The following is an 18,561-nucleotide window of genomic DNA, read 5'->3' as shown; positions in this document are numbered from 1 at the left end:
CGTTTCGTACAGTATGAAACGCGTTTCTTAAAACATGCAGTTTTTAAAAACCTCAAAAAACGTTTCTTTCCTGGATTCGTACGGCGCATATTATCACGCTTCCCAGTGGCCGCCGCATGCGAGTTCGCCGATTTGCGTGCATCCATCTTGTCCTTCCATCGCATCTATCGACCCCCAGCTCCTTGGTGTCCTTGGGCCTTGTGGAGGTCTTCCAAAGGGGTAAAGTCCTGTTTTGCTCTAAGTTGGTTTTCTCTGCACAACTCACAAAACAGCACACTTTTTTCTCTTCCATCAATATTTATGGCATATCTTCGAATATCTTCGACGGTGTCGCACTTGCAGGGCCAACAATCTGCATTTATCCTCATCTTGTAGGATGCCTCGAACAGGTGATTCTCTTTGGAACAATGTCACCTTCGAGTCTAGATATGGTGGCTCAGGCTCCGGAAAGTGGAAATGCAACTTTTGTGCTGATAAGCACCATGGCAGTCTCACCAGGTTGAAGGCACATTTCTCACAAACAAAGGGTTTCGGCATTGGGCCATGTAAGCATGTGCCACAAGAAATCTATGATAGCCTCAAGGCTTGGAAGGCCATGCAGCTAGGTATCCCCCTTGAGGATATCCCCAATCTGGGAGAGCCTGAAGCACGTCAAAGTGTCTCCAAGAGGACTCGCAGTATCAGAGAGGAAGATACCAGTGGTGATGTTGCAGGTGGTGTTGCAGGTGGTTCTAGCTCGGCACCTCGAGCCAAAAGAACCAGTCTTCCAGTGTTCAAGAAAGGACATGTACAGGCAGGGATGCAAAAGGCTGCCATGAAAGAGGCAACGAGGGAGTTGATGAAGTTGTTTATTCAATGTGGATTATCCTTCCACATTGTCAGGACTCCTCGATGGAAGAAGGCAATGAGAGCTATCTCCCGCATTGGGTGTGAGTGGGATGGCCCCTCCTATGAGACATTGCGCACTACTGAGCTTCGCAAGGAGCAACTGGCTGTGGAGATGGAGATGGAGCCCCTCAAGGCCACTTGGGCAAAGTATGGTTGTACTTTGCTTTGTGATGGATGGACAGATGCGCGGAAGAGAAATGTGTACAACATTCTTGTGTCCTCCTGCAAAGGCACAATGTTCATTCATGCCATAGATGCATCGGTGCCAGGGATAGTGGTTACAGGGGAGTTCATTATGTCCCACATGCGCCAGGCAATCAATGAAATTGGGCCTGATAACATTGTGCAGGTGATCACGGACAATGGGTCCAATTGTGTATCCATGGGCAGGATGTTAGAGGAGGAGTTCCCCAAGATTGTGTGGACACCTTGTGCAGCACACAGCCTTCACTTGATGATTGAGGATGTGGGAAAGCTTGATTGGGTGAGCCATGTATTTTCAGCTGCATCTACCATGGTGAACTTTGTCACAAAGAGGCCAAAGGTTTTGAGCATGTACAGGGCCAATAGTGATCTTGAGCTTCTAAAGCCCTCCAAAACTCGGTTTGCATATATGTTTATTGTGGTGGAGAGACTAGTGAGAGTGCGACATGGCTTATTACGCACAGTTGTGTGTCGTGAATGGACAGCATGGGAGGACAAGGATGAGCCCAAGTCTATAGCATTCTCTCGTATGGTCATGAGAGATACTTGGTGGCAGGATGCAGAGGGACTTGTGAAGGCACTTCAGCCCATGTATAGTGTCCTTCGGCTCACAGACATGGAGGGAAGTACCATTGGGTTGCTTTATGAGTTCATGGACAGAATTGGTGAAGCTCTCAATGATTTCACTACCTTGTCGCGTGACAGGTGCTCACCCTTGGGCTTTAACTTTAGTCTTTGAGTTATTTTATAAATCTTGATCTCTTATGTGTGTCACATGTTACATGCAGAGTCCAAGATATTAAGGAGATCTGGAATCGGCGTTGGGATTGGTTTCATAGGCCAATCCATGCTGTTGCTCACATTTTGCATCCCCTTTGGAGGAATGAGGAGCAATACCTCAATGAGGAGCTAGAGTCAGGATGGATCGAGTACATTACCAAGTTGGTGGGAGTGGGAGGTGATATACAGCTGATGAGAAAGCTCGAGGATGAGCTTCTCATTTACCGCAACGGTAGCCATATGTTTGGGCGAGCTACTGCATTGCTCAGGGAGACACAGTTGGAGCCAGTGTCTTGGTGGGAGAAATACGGTATTGGGACACCCAACTTGGTAAGGTTTCTTGATTCTTGAATCTTGTATCTTTGTCTCGTGAGTCCTATTCTTTCAAAATCCACATTCAAATGCTACTGTCTTTTTGACTCTAACTTAACATTCTTTTTTGTGCAATGTAGAGACGGATTGCACTGAGAGTTCTCTCCCAGGATTGCAGTTCAGGGCCTTGTGAGAGAAACTGGAGTACATGGGCTCTTTTTCACACGAAAAAGAGAAATAGACTGTCCTCAGCACAATTGGAGAGGCTTCTCTTTTGTCATTGCAATCTCCGATTGGTAGAACAAAAGGGTCATCCCATTGAGCCTCGCCAAGTGAATCCAGACAAGATTGATATCATGAAGTGCAAGGAGATTCCCGACATTCCTCAGGAGGAGAGAGACATCTATTCTATGCTCTATGAGGAGATCATGGCTCCGGCTCGCACTACACGATCTTCTCGAGAGGCTAGTACTAGTGGTGCACCTGCACCTCTAGAGGATGAGGCCTTTGAGGACTCGGCTACCGGCAGTGACCTTGAGAGTGAGGCTGCAGAGGCAGAAGATGCAGATGAGGATGAGCATGAGGATGCAGATGAGGATGCAGATAGTAGCTAGTAGCTGCCAGTATCATTTTATTTGGACATGTTATTTAGTTTGAACTTTGGACATGTTATTTATTTTGATCTTGGATTTAGAGTCATGAATCATCACCCACGTGGTGATGCTTTTTGATTTTTGTTTAGTCATCAGTGATCACCCACGTGATTTGTGATATCATCATATCTTACATGTATTCTGTTTTTATTGAAATGAATTCAATGTGGTCTCTTAAAAGTTCTGTCAATATTTTTTTCTTTTGTATATTTCAAGTAAAAAATATACATGTTTTTTCTGTTTTGTATGAAACGTTTTTTTACCCGTTTCTTACCTTTTATGAAACGTTTCAAAACGTATGAAACCCGTTTCATACCTGCCGTTTCTGAAACGCCTGGCAACTATGGTGTAGTGACAGATGCAACCACGTGTATGAGAGAGGAAGATGGAGAGAGAGAAGGGGAGAGAAAGATGGGAATAGGGGATTCACACGGTACACCACGCTGAGCAGGGAACAGGCCCCGCCACCTCTTCAGGAATTTATTTCAGGAAATGAAATAAATTCCTGAAATGAAATGACCTACAACAAATGAACACAATATCAAACAAAGGTGTCGATGACGAGATCGGGCCAAGGTCGATGTCGAGGCACAAGATGGCTGATGCCGCGCTCACCACGAGGATGACCCACAAGAGTCTTACACCGGGCTAATACCGAAATCCAATGAATCCAAATAACTTTTAGTTCTCAATAGTGGTAGAATTTTCTGAATGTAGAAGACTTCAAGTCGATGTAGATGCTGTAGATAGAGATGGTGCAAACACCTCTTTTCTGGGCAGAGGTCATAATCAATATTTAGGCGGCAGTAGTACACAGGTAAGAGCAGCGCACAGGTGCTGTAGGTACAGGTCTGGTACAGGTGCTGGTAGTGCAGCCAGTAAAGAGGGCAATATTCACCGGGCAGTAGACGGAGGTGTTGCTGACGGGCTTTTCTATACTGTGCAGGCAGCGTTTCAGAGATAGCTGCAACAGAGGCGGCACAGGTGGGGGCAGCAAGTAGAGGCGACACAGGTGCTGCACAGCAGGCAGAGGCGGCAGCTGGTCTTCAGGGTGTCGACTCGCACAGACGGCTGATTTGCTCTGTTCAAGGCGGCGCAAAGAACTGAGTAAGGCGGACAACGATGGCTCTGCAGGTACAGGCAGCACACAACAGCAAGTGAAGGTCGACTGAGTTCTCCAGAAAGGGTCGTAGGGTAGCAAAACGCTGAGGTGTAAGGGATGGTAGCCGCCGGTTGTGATGGAGGTTGAAGGGGATGATGATGAAGATGATGGGTTTCACAACTTCTTTCTCCAAAGTTTTACTTCCAATCTTCTATGATCCACCAAGAGGGTGTTTGGATCTTTAAATACTTGAGGGGAGGCGTACTTTTACCAAGCTTTGCTTTTGTTTTTACCACTTGGCTTTTGTTTTATTCACTTGCTTTTGCTTTTGTTTTAATAATAGTCAAAGTTCTTGATTTTAACTTCAAGGCCTTGCTTTTTGGCCTTGGAGCTGCTTTTTGAAAAAGCGGCTTACAGCTTTTTGACTTAGTTCGACGAGCTCTTTCGAACGGTGCCCTTAGCTTTTTGGTCAACAAAGTTTGACTTTTGCTTTTTGACCCAGACGAGTGCTTTTTCCAATTCCAACTTTAGGAACCCTATTTCCATGTGTCCATCATCGTGTCCATGTGTCCATGTGTCCGGGCATGAGTTCTATGATGTGAAAAGAGTATGGAGGACCAAATAGTTACATTCCCTCCCTCTTATATCACAGTTGTCCTCAACTATGGCATAGATATGGTACTAGCCCCATCTGGTGCTCTTGTGCATCTGGTCTTTCCTCATATATGTGGTGCCTTCTGCTCCTCTGGCGACATCTTTATGCCTTTCTTTGACCGATGTCCTTGTTCTTGATGTTACATGTTCTTCATAGCCTGTAGCAGGGGTTGGATAATAAATGCATACTCACCTTCTGCAAAAACTTAACACAAGCTAGTCAACAAACAATTATGCATCATTCGCATCTACTGGGTATTCCAGGTACTGGCGAGGTTGTCTGGAGCCCAATGAACTATCACATGCCATAAATCCAAGCATTGTCCACGCATCAAAAACAACACACAAAGTCAAAGAAATTCGGATATACATTAGTATGCAATGCACAAATAATGATCCTCCTGTTCATGGATTGTCCTGTCTGGTTTCATCGAAACCGTGCTGAGCCATCTGGTCACTAGGACCGCTCAGACTTCCCCTCAAGGCCATCTGGTCTCTAGGACCGCCCGAGAGTCATAAATAGTCATCTAGGCCATCTGGTCGCATTGACCGCCCGACTATGATATCCAATACAGTCATCTGGGCCATCTGATCGCAATGACCACCCAACTGCGAAATCCAATACAATCATATGGGCCATCTGGTCGATGACCGCTCGACTGCGAAGTCCAATATATATGGCATCGTTGCCGTCCAATGGGTCTTTTGGCATCGTTGCCACCCAAACTAGAGCATGTCCAATCAAAATCATTACATAAGCAAGATAATGGTCAATTCCATTTCAGTATAAACATATATACGATGAAGAGGGCTAGGGCTACAATCCCTCCCTCTTAAATATGTCTTGATCTCAAGACGCATCAAACATGTACTTCAAATACATCTAGACCAACTGCTTTCTCATATACTCGAAGAATATTTGGATAGTCCTTGAAGTACTCTTCTGGCATCCATTTTGCATCCATAGGTGAATAGTTTCTAAACTTCAAGAGGAATTTCCTGACCACTGTCCTTCCTCTTTTTCTCACGGAATGGAATACAATCTGTTCCGGCTGTAAGATTTCTTCTTGTTCTTCCACTTCTGGTGGATCCTCCAATACAAGCTCCTTTGGGGTATCCCTGTATGTGGCTTCAATAAACTAACATGGAAGGCATTATGTATCCTCCAATGATCTGGAAGGTCCAAACGATAACATACATCGTTTATCTTCTTGGTAACCTGAAAAGGTCCATAATACCTGGGGGCAAGCTTGGGTTCCTTGAGCTCCTTAGCTTTTGACTTTCTAAGTCTTTCTTTTTCAAATCGCAATAACACCCAATCCCCTTCTTTAAAAGTGACCTTCCTTCTATGCTTGTCTCTAGCTTTCTTTTGCTTGGCTTGAGATGTCTCAATAGCCTTCCGAACCTGTGCAAAGGCCGTATCCAAATCTCGAACAAACTCGTCCTAATGGAAAATCTCTTCTTTGGTCTTCAAAATAGGCAACAATAATGGTTTGCCATAGATAATCTCAAAAGGAGCTTTGCTTGTCGAAGAGTGAACAGTGTTGTTATAGGCAAACTCAACTAATGGCAAGTACTTCTCCCATTGATCCTTCGCTTCGAGAGCATAACACTTTAGCATATCCAATATAGTGAGGTTAGCAATCTCACTTTGCCCATCTGTTTGAGGATGATAAGCCGAAGAAAAATTCAGTTTTGTCCCATGTTGTCAAAAAGTGCTCTCCAAAAGAAATTGGCAGTCCGAGGATCTCTATCCCCTACAATGGGTTTGGGTAATCCATGATGCTTGAAGATCTACTGAATAAACAATCTTGCCATATGATCTACACGGATGGTCTTCTTCACTGGAATGAAGTGAGCTTGCTTACTGAACCTGTCCATAATAGTCCATATTCAATCATTCCCAAATCCTGACTTTGGTAATCCAAAGATGAAGTCCATGGCAATACTTTCCCATGGAATGTTGGGAATTGGCAAAGGTTGTAATAATCCTGCGGATTTTTGTCAGTCAAACGTGACCTTTTGACAAACCAAACATTCTCTAACATATTGCTCAATATCCCTTCTCATACTAGGCCAAAAGAAAAAACTTTCCAAAACCAGAGTTGTTGTCATGATACCTCTATGTCCCATATAAGGTGGGACATGGCATTCTTCCATTACTTTGGGTCTCAAATCCTTGGTTACACATAAGCGGGTTTGCATCATAAGAAACCCTTCCTTGATGACATAAGAAGTCACCAAATCGCCATTCTGCAACCTGTCCCAAATGTCTTTGAAATCTTCATCTGTAGCATAAAGATCTTTCATCATAGTGAAGTCCAAATGATATCCCATGGAAACTGCATGGGTCATGGGTCTTGGGGATAGAGCATATGCTACTTTGTTGTCTTTCCCATGAGTATGCATAATCTGAAAGTGAAATTGGCTAGCCCATCTTATATGCTTTTCTGAAATCTTAGGTTGAGACATAAAATACCTAAGACTTTGATGATCTGTTTTGATAACAAACTCAACACCCATAAGATAATGCTTCCAAATCTTCAAAGCATATATGATAGCCATTAATTCTTTCTCGTAAGTGGGTGCAATCTTCTCGGCTCCTTAAAGTCTCTCATAGGCCACAGCATGGCCTTCTTGGTTCAAGACTGCTCCAATGCAATCTCCTGAAGCATCACATTCTAACACGAATGGCTTCGATAAATCTGGAATAATTGGTCCTTTGCTAGCATAGAATTTTAGTGCTTCAAAGGATTCTTTTTCAGCTTTGGTCCACCTTTCTGTGTCAAATCATGAAGTGGACTTGCTACCACAGCAAACCACTTGACAAATTTCCTGTAGTAAGAGCATAAGCCAAGGAAACTTTGAACTGCATGCACACTAGTCAACTCTAGCCATTCCACAATAGCCTTGACCTTTTCTGGATCCATTCTGACCCCTTCCTTGGATACTATATGGCCCAAGTAGTGAATCTCTGACAAAAAGAACTCACTCTTCTTGCCATTCACATACAACTTGTTCTTCCACAATTCCTGGAATACCATATCCAAGTGCTTTCAATGCTCTTCTTCATTCTTTGAATGTACAATAATGTCATCAAAGAAATGGCTGCAAACTTTCTATGTGCTCGAAATATTCTTTCCATCATTCGGTTGAAGGTAGCCGGGGCATTGGTAAGACCAAAAGCATCACCAAATACTCATAGAGTCCAAAGGTAGTCCTGAATGCGGTCTTGTGAATGTCCTCTGGAACAATCCTGACTTGGTGATATCCACTCTTCAAGACAATCCTACTGAAAATAGTGGCTCCATCCAATCTATCCAGAATATCATCAATCCTAGGAATAGGAAACCTATTCTTTACCGTGATCTTATTAAGAGCCCGTTAATCAATGCACATACACCAAGAAACATCCTTTTTCTTAACCAATAAAACTGGGGAGCAAAAAGGTGATAAGCTAGGTCAAATCTAACCCTTTTCCAAAAGCTCTGTCACTTGCTTCATAATCTCTTCTTGTTGAGCCTGACTTACTCGATAAGGAGGTCTATTAGGAGGTGAACTTCCGGACATGATGTCAATGTTATGATCTTCCGGTCTCTCTGGAGGTAGCTCTCCTGGAAGAGTATCTCCAAAACGATCCTCGTACTTCCTTAAGAAGTCTTTCCTTTCATGATCAAGAGTTGAAAGTGATTCATCACCCTCAGATTCCTTTGGATCTCTTACAAATATCAAGTACGAGGAAATAGATTGCTTTATTGCTTTAGGAACTTGTACATGTCTAATGAGTGGAATGGAGTTCCCCTCAACTCCTACATTAAAAGTTACATTCTTGCCTTTAAAAGGAAACCTAATCTTATTTCCAACCCAATCAATGGCCGGATGTATCTTCTTATGCCAAGGCATACCCAAAATTACATCACAATGTCCAATTTTACCAACTACAAAGTTCTCATGATCCACATAATCCCCAATCTGTAAGCGGAGCTTTCCCAAACTAGGAGTTACTTCGGCTGACAGTCCTTCAAAAGCGGCACCTGCAGTAATAGAGTTCCGAACCTATCCGGAGAGAGGTTCATGGCTTCAACCACTCGTGGATGGATGTAGTGGTGGGTAGCACCGCTATCGAAGTGGATAAGTACGGGTTGGTTCGCCACTTTGCCCCAAGCTTTGAAGAGTTGCCTCTTCTTTGGTGGAGTATCATCTTGATGTTGAAGTTCTTTAGGTAAAGCATTACTTTGGGGTGGCTTGGTTTATCAGGACATTTTGCAGCCATATGTCTTTTCTTTCCACATTGGAAACATTTACCTTCTTTGACATAATCCTCAAGTTGCTTGCGCGATAGCTTCTTTTGGTACAATGGGAGTTTATCCTCATTATTATTCTTCTTTTCTTGTGGCTCATTTCTTGCTTGAGATCCCCCTTTGAATTTCTTCTTTTGGAACGAGTCTCGAGTCTCACTCTTTGATTTGCCCACCATCCAAGGCATATATAGAGCTTTGGCTTGCAAGGCTTTGTCTTGGGCTTCTTCCAAGGTTTTGGGTCCCATCATATAGACTGCTTGATAAAGCTTTGGTTGCAATCCATTTACAAGCTTTCACATTTCCATCAATGGTGGAATAGGAGTATATGAGGTAAACTTCAATGAGACGGCTGAAAATTTATTAAGATATGTTGCCACACTTTCTCCCGCTTTTTGCTTTACCTCATCTCATTCCTTCCGTACATCTGCCTCAAAGGTAGCGGGAAGAAACTTCTTGTTGAACATGGTTTTGAAATCAACCCGCGAGGTAGGCTCAATCCCTTCGTGGACCACCTTTAACCACCAATTCAAGGCGGCATCTTTCAAGTGCATACGAACCGTGCGGAGTTTGGACTTTTCGGAGAAGTCCTCTCCTCCAAAGGCGGCGTCAAACTGTTTGATGAAGGATAGAGCTTTCTGAGTGTCCCTCTTTCCATAGAAGGTATCAAACTTTACGCTTTTCTCTCCTAGCTTGAAGTCTGCTTTGTCGGTTGAAGGCTCCTTTGCCTTCTTCTCTTTTGCTTGGTCGAAAGAAGTTATATCTGATAAAGCAGGTCTAGGGGAAGCTTCTCTCTGTCCTCCATAAGTGATGGATCGGGTGACTCTCGGTTCTTCTCTAAAGGAAACCCCTTTACCTCGTAGGTAGGCTTATTGGTGTCCTCCACCTCTTGTGAACATCTGGGCTCTTCTGTAGTCTTGTTCCTTCTTGGCTCTCCAAGCTAGGAATTCTTCATCTTGAATATAGCTTTTGAACTTTTGAAATTCTCGATATTCGGCTAATGTCATGACTGCGGTCTCATGAGAGACAGACTAGCGGCCTTGAATCTCTTCTGGATGTCCTAGGTTGTCTTCAAAGTTGTTCCCTTCTTGAGGCCCTTGGTCTCCCTCAATTCTCAACATGGCTCTATCACTCCAGAAAATATTTCTTCAAGAGAAATCCTGCTCTGATACCACTGTGAGCCCAACGGAGTGTGTAGTGTGAAGCCGGCCTTCAGAAATCTGACAAGCGGTGAAACAAACACTCGCACACAAAACACTTCATCACCCATGGGGACCTGGAAAAAGAAACAAACAAGGGGAGCTAGAGCGCTCCTACAAATAGTACAAGGACACCAATTGGCCCCAAAATGCAGTGGCACTCCTTGCGGTATTTCTTTACTTGATCAAAAATTGAGTACAAAGTACAACTTGTAGAATCCTCTATCAATAGGATCCCTCGAAGCTTTCACCCAGGACTTCCAAATAAGAACTCTCGCTATTACAGCACAGCATTCCATAGAGAAGGCACACCTGTACAACACCTCCCTGCTTGAAAAGGTCTTCTCCATCTCTACCATGGATCCCACAAACCCTTTCCAAGACAGCAGCAGTAGGGCTGAACCAAACCATATGTCCTTCCCTATAGTCACAACTTGCATGTAACCTCGAGAAAACTATAACCTGTTCACATGAATCCAGAGACATGCTTTCCACATGAAACCAAAGACCTGTATCCGATAAACCAAAGACTTGTATCCCATAACCATAGGCCTGTTTCCTCGATACCAAAGTCCTGTTTCCTCTCGAAAACCAATGTCTTGTTTCCATGACAGATAAACCATCAAAGCACGGTTGCCAAAACCTAGAGAGAGAAAGATAGAGGACGTGTCAAGCAATCCCTGAATACACATAAGTCCAAGACGAAGAGCAACAACATATATCTCTTCCAAGAACATCATCCTGTGCATCTTAGCTTGATCCTCTCTATCCCAATCTCGTAAACAAGGCCTGCAATCCACGATGAGAGAGGGAGAGAGAGAGAGAGAGAGAGAGAGAGAGAGAGAAAGGTCTCTCGGCTGTGTATTTCCTGCAACCCCACCTGCTCGCGAAGAGAGAGAGAGAGAAACCCCTTGGCTGTTAGCCCCTCGGCGCCTCCTTCAGCTCGCCTCCTTCCAAGCGAGAGAGAGAGTCCACTGTTCAGCTGTGCACTTCTGTCCAGCCCAACACTTACCTTGACATGTCTGCGCTGGCTGCTTCCACACATACAGCTGCCAGCACCCGCACATGGCACTACTCTACGCCGCAAAGAGCCTCCCACCTGGCGCCTCCTTCTGGCTGCCCGTTGGCTGCCCGCCTGGTCGCCGGTTGCTGGCTGTAGCCCAGCCGCCTGGTACCCCTTTGCTGGCTGTAGCCCATGCGCGCAGCAGTGCCTGCCTGTAGCCTATGTGCGCAGCAGCGCCCGCCTGTACCACACATACGCACAGCAGCGCCAACTCCACATAGCGACCTGCACGACGACTCCGCCATCCTTCGCCCCTTTTTAAAGATGCGATTCTGCTTTCTCAAAAGCGCCAAAAGCAAAACGCATGCTTGTATAAAAATATATATTATTTTTTAAAGCCTTCAAAGGTTATGAAACCTTATAAACTTTAAAATCCCTTTCACACTTGGGCTGGCCACACACATGAGTTTCCTTTTCATATCCAAACTGATGCCCGTTCACATTGTCCATCCCGTGCCCATGCCCACCTGCTTGTTGTCCAGAGGGAAAAACAAAAGGTCGTAACATAGTGATAGATGCAACCACGTGTACGAGAGATGAAGATAGAGAGAGAGAAGGGGAGAGAAAGATGGGAATAGGGGATTCACACGGTACACCACACTGAGGGAGGAACAAGCCCCACCCCATCTTCAGGAATTTATTTCAAGAACAATCCAGAGATAGCTGCAACAGAGGCGGCACAGGTGGGGGCAGCAACAAGTAGAGGCAACAGGTGCTGCACAGCAGGCAGAGACGGCAGCTGGTCTTCAGGGTGTCGACTGGCACAGACGCCCGATCTGCTCTGTTCAGGGCAGCGCAAAGAACTGAGCAAGGTGGAGAACGATGGCTCTGCAGGTACAGGCAGCGCACAACAGCAAGTGAAGGTGGCGACAATCGACTGAGTTCTCCAGAAAGGGTTGTAGGGTGGCAGAACGCTGAGGTTTAAGGGATGGTAGCCGCCGGTGTGATGGAGGTTGAAGGGGATGATGATGAAGATGATGGGTTTCACAACTTCTTTCTCCAAAGTTTTACTTCCAATCTTCTATGATCCACCAAGAGGGTGTTTGGATCTTTAAATACTTGAGGGGAGGCCTGCTTTTACCATGCTTTGCTTTTGTTTTTACCACTTGGCTTTTGTTTTATTCACTTGCTTTTGCTTTTGTTTTAATAATAGTCAAAGTTCTTGGTTTTAACTTCAGGGCCTTGCTTTTTGGCCCTGTAGCTGTTTTTTGAAAAAGCGGTTTACAGCTTTTTCACTCAATTCGACGAGCTCTTTCCAACGGTGCCCTTAGCTTTTTGGTCAAAAAAGTTTGACTTTTGCTTTTCTGCTTTTTGACCTAGATGAGTGCTTTTTCCAATTCCAACTTTAGGAACCTTGTTTCCATGTGTCCATCATCCTGTCCATGTGTCTGGGCATGAGTTCTATCATGTGAAAAGAGTATGGAGGACCAAATAGTTAAAGTTGTTCTTACCGTATTCGCAACTTCATTGGCTGCACCCAAACCAGCGAGGCCGCTAGCACCTATGGCTAGAGGTGTTTCTTCTTCACCGGGCTCAGGAGGAGGTGGACCCCCCTCTTCCACTCCTTCAAGGGCTTCTCATGTAGGGCCCTCTATGGTTCCTTCTTGTGTTCCCATTTCATCAGGCGGGCAAGCGAGCCTTGAAGCTACATGGCATCCAGGCAGGAAGGCACAAGTAGATGCAGTTGTTGCTCGTTTCTTTTACAATTGTGGCATATCTTTCAATGCTACAAGATCTCCTTATTACAAGGACATGGTTCAGGAGATTGCACGGTTTGGTCCCACTTACAAGCCACCAAGCTTTGAGGCTTTGAGGACCAAGCTTTTGCAAGATGGGAAGGCATCCATTGAGCTAGCATTGGAGACTATTCGAGAGGGGTGGCAGAAGCATGGGGTCACTCTCATTGGAGATGGTTGGAGCGACACAAGGTCTTGCTCCATTCAAGGCATCATTGCATACTCACGGGATAAGTCATACTTTGTGAGTTCCATTGACAACTCTGAGGGAGGGAAGACCGCAGAGAGACTTGCTAATATTTGGAGTGAGGCCATTGAGTATGTTGGGGCCTCAAATGTCTTGCAGTTTATATCATTGCACATTGTCTTAACAATCTCTTGAAGGAAATTGGGAAATTGCCTTACTACTTGCCTGTCATTGAGATGGGGAGAGAGGTGGCGACCTTCATCACACGCCATCATAATATTTTTGCAGTCTATCGCAAGAGTGGCTCCAAGGATCTATTGAAGTACTCCGACACATGCTTTGCCTATAACTTTTGATGTTGGAGCAGCTGGATGAGTGCAAGAATGCATTGAGGCAGCTTGTGGTGAGTGATGAGTGGGTGCATTGGCCACAGTCCTACTCTAGTGTAGGTACAATTGCTCTCAGACTATACTTGATGACAGCTTTTGGGAATAGGTTCATCATGTGCTGACACCAAAGAGGAGCCAACAGCAAGGGGATGATGATGTCTAACAAACAACCCATATCAAAGGCCCATAAAATAGGGGGAAAATATGGGGAAAATGCTGGAAAACATGGGGAATGCTAGAGCATAGAAATGGCTCCCGTAGACACGAGAAAAGCCACCAACAGGAGATGATATATGCTAACAGGAAGGCCCATCAATCCCGCCCCTAGGGTGATGCACAATTTACTTTCAGTTGATTGTGGTTGTGGAGTGATTAGTGATGAAACTTGTTTACTATTAATCGATTCCATGGTACATGCCTCCCCGTTACAGTGGTGTCCTGTGCATATTTAACTTGCGGTTGTGTTGTGTCATGTTAAAGTGCTTAAAATCTTGTTTACGGTTGATCTAATTCCAAAACACACACCCGCCCATTACATTGACTCTCTCCATAGTGCACATGGCTCCACATAGTATGTGGGCCATTTTTATTTGGTAAATGTTTCTTTTTGGATGTTTCTAACATCCAATTACTCATGGATCGTATGTACTCATTCTTTGTCTCATAGACCCTTCGGGTCTTTCATAGATGTTTGATATAATCTCTCTCTCTCTCTCTCTCTCTCTCTCTCTCTCTCTCTCTCTCTCTCGGGAAGTAGCAAGCATCCAGGATCGACATAAGCTCATCTCATAAACAAAACCAGACAATCAAAATGAGAGTTCAAGAAGAATTCCCATAACTGGAATTCACTCTCTATGCTTTTCTACAGCCAACATAGTAACGGACCTGAAAAATGCCAAGTTGCTTGTTGAAGTCTGATTCCGGTAATATGAGAAGAACTGTGGCACGAAACTTTCTGGCAGGCAATGACATTCTTTCGAGCATGCTATTTGCGTCTGGGTACATCTTGGATGACGAGAAATTGATTGATGCTACAGGAAGTGATTTTCTGTAGTCGAAATACAAATCTCTGTTCATCTGTACTGGCTCATAAACAAAGCCCTTCACAACACAGAAACTAAGCATGAATGCAGTTATGAAAAGGAAGCTCAGAATGATAACTGCATAAGTGGCTGTTAAACAGCCACATGCCAGCTTCTTAGCTCCTTTGGCAATTGTTGGTTGCATGGTGGAAACTTTCTCCTTTATTCCAACACCTGAGTTTGCCGTGTCATTGTACACCTTTGTCTGTGTTTCAGTAGCCTTCACTTTGTCTTTCAGAATGTAATTGAAAGCATTCAAAGCATAAAGGCAGGAGTGGTAGCATACTAGTGTCAAGCTGACAGGCAACCGAAACATGAATTTCAGTTGAAACCCTAGGGCATGGACGATGAAAGTAGAAAACCAAACCAAGCAATGGGTCGGATGTTCATATGTGTTAGCTTCTTTTATTTCTATTTCCTCAGCTTTGATGTTATTACTGAAAGGATTCTTTGGATCCATGCCAACTCCTCTCTTGCTTGCATCCGACATGCTATACACATCAAGTTCTTGCTTCTCAACATGACGATCATCCAGTACTCCATCTTCTTTACTCACATTGCCTGCAAGAATGTCATCTTTGTGCATATCCTCTGATCTGCTTGTATCAATATCCATGTCAATACATGCCTTTCGCCCTCCTAAAACATCTGATTGGCTAGTGTCCTCTTTGATGAGTTGCGTAGACTTGCACTTCATGAATGTGGAGCTCTGTGGGGTCATCTTTTTATTGTGGAACAGCCAATCCTTGCTTTCAACAGAAAACTTTACCTCAACAGAGGCCATCTCTTCAGACAGACTTAAGAAACCAGGGTAAAGCAAACACACTGGTGACTCCCTGGATTGCTCAATGGCTGGAACTCCCCTCGTAACTGGTTTGTCATGTGTTTTAAGGTGATGCTTTCTCCTAAGCTTCTTTGCCTTCCTGTGAACCAAAGGAGTCCCTTGGTGCACCATTTGGTTCTTCAGTTCAGAATCAGGGCAAGAAGTTTCAGACGAAAACAAGCAAGCAGGCCCTTGTGATGGCCCTTCTGTTCTTTCCTGTTTTTCAGATATTGTACGCAGAAAACAAAGAGATGGAGATGATGTTGCTACAGTTTCTGGCGAAAATCTTGGTGTGCTGCAACAACAAGGCTCCTCTTCTTCTGTGTGTGGATCAGCTTCATGGTACTCTCCAGCATCATGCAAAACCCTATGATTTTCCAATCCATTGTGCATGATGCTCTTCTTAACAAATGGGTCTAAGTCATTATGAGCTTTCCCCTGCAATTCAGTCCCATTAGCACTACACGGATTGAGGATAGGATTCCCATCATCAACAGAACCTTCTGCATCGCTGCAAAAGCCACTGACTTCCCCATCATCTTCCATATTCACATGGCATCCAGAAAGTGTTTCATTGATCATCGCCCTTTCCTGTTGTCACGGATTTGTTTACAGAGGAGATCTTTAGCTATTTGCAGAGATCGAACTAACATGCAACGAAAAACCTGCTTGCTTGAGCTCCTGGAAATCATATCATTCATGGGAATAGATCCTTCTACTGGTGTGAATTAAGCCTCTTATCCGTGGAAATTTTTCATGTATGGCATGTCCTAGGAGTGTCGTGTAGTATTCGTGTTTATTTGACGCACATGTGTGTTTGTATGTGAGTTTATTTTGTTTGGAAAAATGGAGTCTGTCTATGACGCACATGTGTAAGTTTGTGTGTGTGCTTGCACACACACAAAGACTCATATGCAAGTGTGTGTGTGCGCGCACACTAAAACTTATACACGTGAATGTGCAACACAAGGGTGTGTCTGTACATGAGCATAAAAACTTATTAGTGTGTGTGTGTGTGTGTGTGAGAGAGAGAGAGAGTGTGTGTGTGTGTGTGTGTCACGTGTGTACGTGCTCTCTATCTCTCTCTCTCTCTCTCTCTCTCTCTCTCTCTCTCTCACAAGCATAACCTCATGAAAGTTCTAGTTTTTTTCATTTTTTTAAATTACTCTTAACCAATTTAAAAGGTCCTTTACTTGAGGGGGAGTAATATAGCACCTTAGTGCATGGAGAGGGTTTTTCTAATTGGGAGACTTACATATCTTATGCATGCAAGAGACGAGTTGTTTTAGTTGTTTAGAGTAATTTATTTATGTAAACTGAAAGAGTGAGATTTTTAATTCAAAGTCCAAGCATGTATACTTACAAAATTGGGGTTAACAGTTGTGTTTAAAAAATGTTTTAAAGAAAGTTAAAAATAGGGGTTTTTTAATTGCAAATTTGCATGCTTACACGCACATGCTATCTGGGTTTTTATAGAGTGCCCTCCCAAAGGGGATGTGTGGGTTTCACATGTGCACTTAGGTAAAAATATCCCAAAAAAAACCCTCATTACACTAGCTGCTTAATTGCTTTAAGAATATTCCAAGAACTAGTTTCTTTTATAGCTTGATTTCTTACTTAACAAGTGTTTGGATTATAGCTAAGACCTCGCTTTCACAAAGTCATCCCCAAAAGCACTAGTGTGCACTTGCCTTCTTCCCTTGAAATCTATGAAAGCTTTCAAACAAGATTTTGGGGTCATCCCTAAGGCCTCCTATTAGGGTTCATCCCTAAGGCCTCCTACTACGGGGGATTTGATATCACTAACCAAACCTACTACCACAACAATGAAGGCAAGTGTAGGAGGGAAATTGCACAATCGAATCTTATATCTTAAAAAGCTTTGTCTTTTGTTAAGTAGTAGAAGAGAAATAGGCATTGTTTTATAAGGATTACTTGCTAGACAACATGTATGGAGAGAATGGTAAGAATAATGGAGGATCTACTTCCTAATGTAGTATGTGGATGATCCATTAGGATTAGCACTTCAAATAGAAAATATAGAATTTATCAATTCAACTCACAATTACACACTATCGTATTACACGTATCATTGTAATTAGTACCTTATTGATTAAGCAAGCCCTATTGGGCCCACTTAATAACCTAGGGTTATACTTGGGAAGGTCTCACCTCCCATCAATTTTCCCTAGCACACCTACTCTCCCTTCCACCTTTCTCGCAACAATAAGCCCCCCCCCCCTCCCCATTTTTTTGTGAGATTAATCTCAAAAGAAAATATTTTAAGATTAAACTTTCTTCATACTGTGTGTCTATAGATCAAGGTGAGTAATTACATATTTTAATATGTATCACATAATTGAAAAAAGTAAGCAAATCACGTAGCTAGGATGATATGTAAGATGATTGATTTCAAAACACACTATTAGTAATGAGTGCTCACGTCATAGCATCATGGGCACCCAATGTAGTAGAGTGAAAGCAAAGAAATAGTAGGACAACAAATTCTACTTGTGTCAAGCTCATTTAATAGAGTAGAGAGCCATAAAGAAGACACAGTTTATGCATACATACTAAAAAATCATAAAAATTAGTGCCTCGTGCATTTCACTTAATGGAGGACACATATTGTTTTGAAAATCAAATCAAGCTTATATTGACTCAGCATTCATGGTGAAGCAGTTCAACAAAATAAAATTAAAATAAGAAAAGTGGGTATGTTGTATGATAAAACTGGCACAAGAATGTTTATAGGCTTAGCTGAGCTATAGGTTATAAAAGCCCCCCTTCCTAATAATTAAGACTAATGCTCATACTCGCTACAAACCAAGGAGAAAGGTTTCTCCTTCTTACAGGCTTGACCTGTGTGCATGTGTGTGTGGGTGTGTGTGCGCGCATACGCACATGTGTGCATGTGCATATGTGTGTGCCTCTGTGTGTGTGATGCATGTGCGTGTGTGCATGTGTGCATTAGTGTGTGTGTGTGTGTGTGTGTGTGTGTGTGTGTGTGAGAGAGAGAGAGAGAGAGAGAGAGAGAGAGAGAAACACACACACACATAGAGAAAGTTACTGTGATATTGGTTTGGAAAAGAAACTAGGTGAGAGATGGGGGAATGGCAAGTCCTCCCAACAGCAAAGCCCTTTACATCGCTCTCTCTTCATTCAAGCAAAGAGATGGGAAAATGGCAGGT

General features: G+C 43.6%; 1 protein-coding gene across 1 annotated transcript in view; it reads right to left on the bottom strand.

Annotated features, from left to right (window-relative positions):
- The window catches only part of LOC147638496 (uncharacterized), a 29,854-nt gene extending 13,700 nt beyond the window's left edge, over positions 1-16,154 (bottom strand). The window contains exon 1 of the mRNA XM_086798408.1: positions 14,351-16,154. Coding sequence (XP_086654534.1) covers positions 14,351-15,952 — 1,602 coding nt within the window. The 5' untranslated portion in view covers positions 15,953-16,154. The remainder of the gene's footprint in view (positions 1-14,350) is intronic.
- Positions 16,155-18,561: the final 2,407 nt, after the last annotated feature.

The sequence above is a fragment of the Cibotium barometz genome, chromosome 5 (genome assembly GCF_041138505.1).
Source record: "Cibotium barometz isolate CiBa-2024 chromosome 5, ASM4113850v1, whole genome shotgun sequence".
NCBI lineage: Eukaryota > Viridiplantae > Streptophyta > Polypodiopsida > Cyatheales > Cibotiaceae > Cibotium > Cibotium barometz.
The sequence above is the reverse complement of the archived record's forward strand: the minus strand, read 5'-3'. Positions and strand labels throughout refer to the sequence as shown.